Source organism: Mustela putorius, unplaced genomic scaffold (genome assembly GCF_011764305.1).
Source record: "Mustela putorius furo isolate JIRA1106 unplaced genomic scaffold, ASM1176430v1.1 tig00003899_pilon_pilon_pilon, whole genome shotgun sequence".
Lineage (NCBI taxonomy): Eukaryota > Metazoa > Chordata > Mammalia > Carnivora > Mustelidae > Mustela > Mustela putorius.
The window spans coordinates 13379936-13385176 of NW_025422048.1; the positions used below are offsets into that span (position 1 = coordinate 13379936).

Below are 5241 nucleotides of genomic sequence, written 5' to 3' on the forward strand. Positions count from 1 at the left end.
ACACCCTGTCCCCGCCAAATTTCTGGCCTCACCAGGGTCTTACTTCCTCAGAGCCAATGGGGAAGGCTTCTTACCCCCACTACCTCAGCCTCAGAGCCGGTGGGGAAGGCTTCTTACCCCCACGCTGGTGAGGAAGCCTTCTTACCCCCACTACCTCAGCCAGGCACTCCCACCAGGGCCACCCCCACACTCTGGTACCAGTGGAAACCGCCCCTCCGAAACCACTGACTGAAGTGGCCCCCACTGACCACCTCCTCTATCCTTCCCACTCTCCACTGAACTTATTTTCCTGGGTAACTCCCGCACGACTTCCACCCAGTATGACTACAATTGAGAGCCAGAAACAGGCCAATGGAATTCGCTTCTTTATTGGCGTGTGCAGGTGTTAGTAGCACAGGGCTCCTTCTGTGGAAGGTTTCGGCACTGGGTGAGGTGGTGTGGACTCCTTCTAAGCCCTGGGATCCAGGCACCAGTGGTTCTTGCTGGACTAGAACGTTTCAGAGCTGAGAAGTGGTGTCATCCTCAAAGAGGTGGCTGTTCTGCATGTTGTTGTTCATGGCCCTCTGGACCCTGCAGTTGTGCTGGGCCTCATTGCCCACCAGCTCCAGAATGTTGGTGGCCACGTACTTCAGGATGGCCGACAGGCAGACCTGGCTGGAGAAGCTTAGGTTCTGGACAGGCTGGTGCTCCTGCAGGATGGGCTCTACATGGCTCACGGGGACCTGCAGCTTGGTTTTTGTGGAGCAGGACGATGTCTGCTTCCCTAGCCTGTAGGAGGTCTGACTGCTTCTTTTCCCAGACATGGTGTTGTGCTCTGATCGGCCTACCTTGACTGTCCAGCTGGCCTGAGCCTCTCAACACACCAGTCACCAGTGCTCACTCACGCCCACTGTGTCCCCGCACTGCAGCCCCTCGTTGGTCAGGGAGCAGCCTTTGTGACATCATAGACGTTGCTGTGTCATTGGTGTCCTCTGGGCCCTGATCAGGCCTTAGCCTAAAAATGTGTGTGCTGGGAACTCAGGGGTCATCCTAATGACTAGACCAGAATGTGACACCAATATACACACAGGCATGGTTGGTAACACCTAACATGGCTGAGGTAGAACAACTAGAACTCTCTCATACATGGTTAGCAGTGTGGGGGAAGGTTACTGCCACCACTGGAAAAAGTCTGGCAGTTTCTTGTAAAACTAAACGCATGTACTGTGTGATGCAGCTATTTTCTCCTGGGTCTTCAAGAAATGTAAAAATCTTGCCCCCCCCCCCCACACTATGCACCAGAATGTTCAGAATAGCCAACACTGGAAATAGCTCAGGTGTTCATCAATAGAAAAAAGAAAAACCATGGTATATTCATAAATTCAACAGTAAACAAAGGAACTGCTGATGTACATGGTAGCAAGGGTGTGTCTCCCAGGTACTGTGCTGAGTAAAGGAGCCAGACACAAGATGTATGTTATATATGTTCTAGAAGAGTCAGAATTCTGGTTGCCTCCAAGGTGGAGGAGGGGCAGGGCTGATATGAAGGAAACTTTGTGGATATAGGTGTGCATTGCATGGATAGATCCATTTTTCAAGATTGTGCTTTGAAATGTGTACATTTTGACATATGCCATTTTTACTCACAAAAGAAGTGTATGGGTGTGCCCAGGTGGCTCAGTCAGTTTAAGGGTCTGCCTTCGGCTCAGGTCATGATCTCAGAGTGATGGGATTGAGCCCTGTGTCAGGCACCGTGCTCCCTCTCCCTCGGCCCCCACTCCCCTGCTCTCTCGCTCTCAAATAAATAAATAAAATCTTTAAAGATAGAGAAGTGTATGAGGGTAAGAACCCAGCAGGGAAGTGGTGGGGGCAGATACAGACGAAGCGGGAGTGACAGAATGTTGGTACTTGTTGAAGCTAGGCGATGAGTACATGGTGTTTCATTATATCATTTTGCTGCTTTTATGTTTGAATTTTTTATAATACAAAGATATGAAAAAGAAACAAAGGATGAAAGAATGAAAGAAACAGGTAGACGGTAGTAATCCATCATACTATCCTTGTCTAAGAATCGTCTTGAGTCCATCGTCTCCAATAAGTAGAAGAGCTCATGAGAGAACATATATTTTCCATCCTAGGCCTGAAGCGTACACTCCTGGCTTCATTCAGCACACACACACACACACACACACACACACACACACACAAATGCGCACGCATGCGCACAGAACAAAAAATAACAAGAACAACTTATCCCGGTATATTAAAGTACTTAGCTTCAGGTGATAGGATTATGAGGGTTTTCTACCCCGTCTATATTTTGCTGCATCTTCCAAATGAATGATTATGAATATACATTTCTTTTCTAATCAGAAAAGTAAACCATATTTAAAATATAATTTCTCATTGGGTCTTTCCTATATTGTTACTATGGTTTCAAAAATTCAACAGGCTTCACCACATTATCACTCTTAGTAAAAGCAATGCTGCTGATCATATTATTTGTTAGCAAAAAAAGACTTTTGCCAAGGTACGAGCCTCCAGGGTCCTTTTTTTGTATAGATTAAAAATGCAGTACCACACAAGAGATCTGCTTATTAGACATTGGGCATGCTCTCTGTAGAACCAAAATAACTCTTCAGAAATTTCCTGCCAAATTCACAGCTAAACTGTTATGCAAATGTAACTACATCTAAATTAAAAGTGTTGAGATGATACAGCCAACCAACTGAAGTTTGAGTGCTTTCCGTGGCGTAGGCCAAAAGGTTGGGGCGTTTCAAAGTAAACAAGATGCATCACACTTTATTTTGTTCCCTGTTTCACCAGGGGTTTACAAGGATGCAGGAGAATCAGAATAATGAGTGAAAATAACATAGAGTGAAAGAGAAAGGAAAGGGTAGGCTTAAGTGTTTGAGGGAAGAGCATCGAACGGGACATGGAATGCCTTAGAACTCTACCTAAAAAGGGGATGCCCGCCTTTGTATGATATATGTAAGAGTTATTTAACTCTCTTGCATTTATGTCTTGCCTGCTCAACTTGATTTTAAAATAGCTAGCCCCCAAGAGGAGGGAATCTATCTTTTACTTCTGGCTACTTGTGATTGAGCTAGCCATAAGCTCTAAGAGGGCATACTAAATCCTCCGTAGTCAGACCCTTTGGACCTAGCCCAGTGTCTCAGACATAGTAGGCACTCAGTATTTGTTGAATAAATGAAAGACTCTTCCCAACAGCATGTTATCTGGAGCCTTGCCCACAGTACAAATTCGGTAGGTCTGTGTTGAAGTCGTTTTCCATCAACACATGTGTTCATCCCACGAATATTACTGGGTATGTGCTACATGCCAGGCACTCCCGTAGGTGCTAGAGACATGGCATTGAGCAAAGTAACATCCCTTTTTCCATGGCACTTACATTCCAAGGAAAAAATTACCATCTAGACAGCAGAACAATATAATTTTTAGTTTTCACTGACGTCATGACAACCACCCCCCATTTTAAATGTTGCCATACTAAGCAACGTCTGGGTGCATTGGGTCACCATTTCACTCTTGTGGCACTTTGCGTGGGTAGGTGAAGGTGCTTTGAAGTGACACATACCTAATTCTTGCAACCGGAGTACTTTCCAAGATAACATATGAGAATTGCTACTGAATATACAGTTCTTGAAGACTACATCCTCCGAACCAGGAGAGAGATGGTTTCCAATAGAAACAGATTTCTTTTATTGACAAAGATGAATTGTTCCACTATGACTCTCCTCTTTCTAATTTCCTGGCTAGTCGAGATCAATCAATACTCCTTAGACAGTACCCATTTAAGGCTCTGATAAGTGTTATTTTTTTAGAGGCCATTCTTTAAGCTTCTCATTAATGAAAAGCAGTATTGTAGTGTTCATTGCTATTTCCACTCTGTTTCCTGGCCTTGCTCCGTCTGGTCCTGATATTACAAACAGCTGAAATCAGTACATTGTGATATTATGCAAATGTGCTCTGGCAGATTGAGCTAAGAATAGCGTGCATTGGGCTATTTCAATTTATTTGGTGTATAGATGAATTTGGTGTTTTTTAATTAAAGAACTTTACGGACACTTAAAAATATCTCTGCATTGGAAATCTGTTTCCTTACAAAGGTTAAATAAACACCAGTCTGCCGGACAACTTTAGACTGGCTGAGGTTAAAAGTAGGAATTCAGAGAGGAAGAAAAAAGAGGGCATCCGGAAAGCAGATACTAGTGTTTTTCACGATGTTCTTTTGGATGAGCTGCAGAAGCATGGGCTAGATGCCCAGTAGAGCTTGGTGGATTCAGCCCTGGTCAATTTACTGTAGCCAAAAGGTGCTGATTATAGCTCACTGCAATCCTGGAGGGAACTTTCTAGTGTCATACTGCAGAGCTGGAAATTTGGGCTTGTCTTATTCAACAATTTTTTAATGACTTGGAGGAGGACATCCATAACCTATATATAAAATCTACTTATCACAAGAATTTGGTAGGGACAGTGAATGGACTGTTAGGACATAATCAGGCACCTTAAAGATCTCTCCAGGCCAGACTCTTCATCTGAATCTAGAAGATGAAACTTGATTGATATAAACATAAAGTTTGATCTTTATGTTGAACAAAGAGCCCGTTTCTTATTTCAGGGGAGTTCTTAGTGAAAGATCTGAAGACACTTCTTTCCAGGCCCTTACTTACTTAATTGATCATTTTCATAAGGTGGTAAGTAAAAGCTTTTGGACTCAAAAAGAAAGTTCAAAGTTTTTCGGCAAAGGTTAATAAAGATAATATTTATTTACTGACTTATTTTTATTAGTATTAAAGAACAATTCTATTTGACGTGTAATGGTTTTTCACCCCGAAACTGGTAACCTTGTTTTCTTTTTCGAAAGAGTCTGAAAGGTGTAAACCCCATCCCTCTCCACCTTGTCGGGAGAACTTAGCTCCTTGAGCCTTGTTTATTGCATTTTGGGGGGAATACAACTGACCCCTATAAGGAAGATGGTAGTCTTGTCTGATTGCCAGTTTTCCTTCTTCACTTGGGACGCGAGAGGTGGGCTTCCTCTGTACTTAAATTACAAAGTAACTGACATACATATTGTCTCAGGACAGAAAAGAAGATCGAACAATTTTGCAAAGCATCTCGTGTTTTGTTCCCTTCCCTAGTAAAGTATGTGATGCCTAAATTATCCTTTGCAAATAGGATGGCCAAGTGCTGGTAATACTACTCTCTAGGAATCCGAATGAGAGTATATTAAGCCCATTT

The 5241-nt window shown here is 43.3% G+C and overlaps 1 protein-coding gene across 1 annotated transcript; it reads right to left on the reverse strand.

Annotated features, from left to right (window-relative positions):
* Positions 1 to 497: 497 nt before the first annotated feature.
* Positions 498 to 803, reverse strand: LOC101688538 (histone H2A-Bbd type 1-like). The gene has a single exon (XM_004773681.1). The coding sequence runs from the start codon at positions 801 to 803 to the stop codon at positions 498 to 500; it is 306 nt and encodes a 101-aa protein (XP_004773738.1).
* Positions 804 to 5241: the final 4438 nt, after the last annotated feature.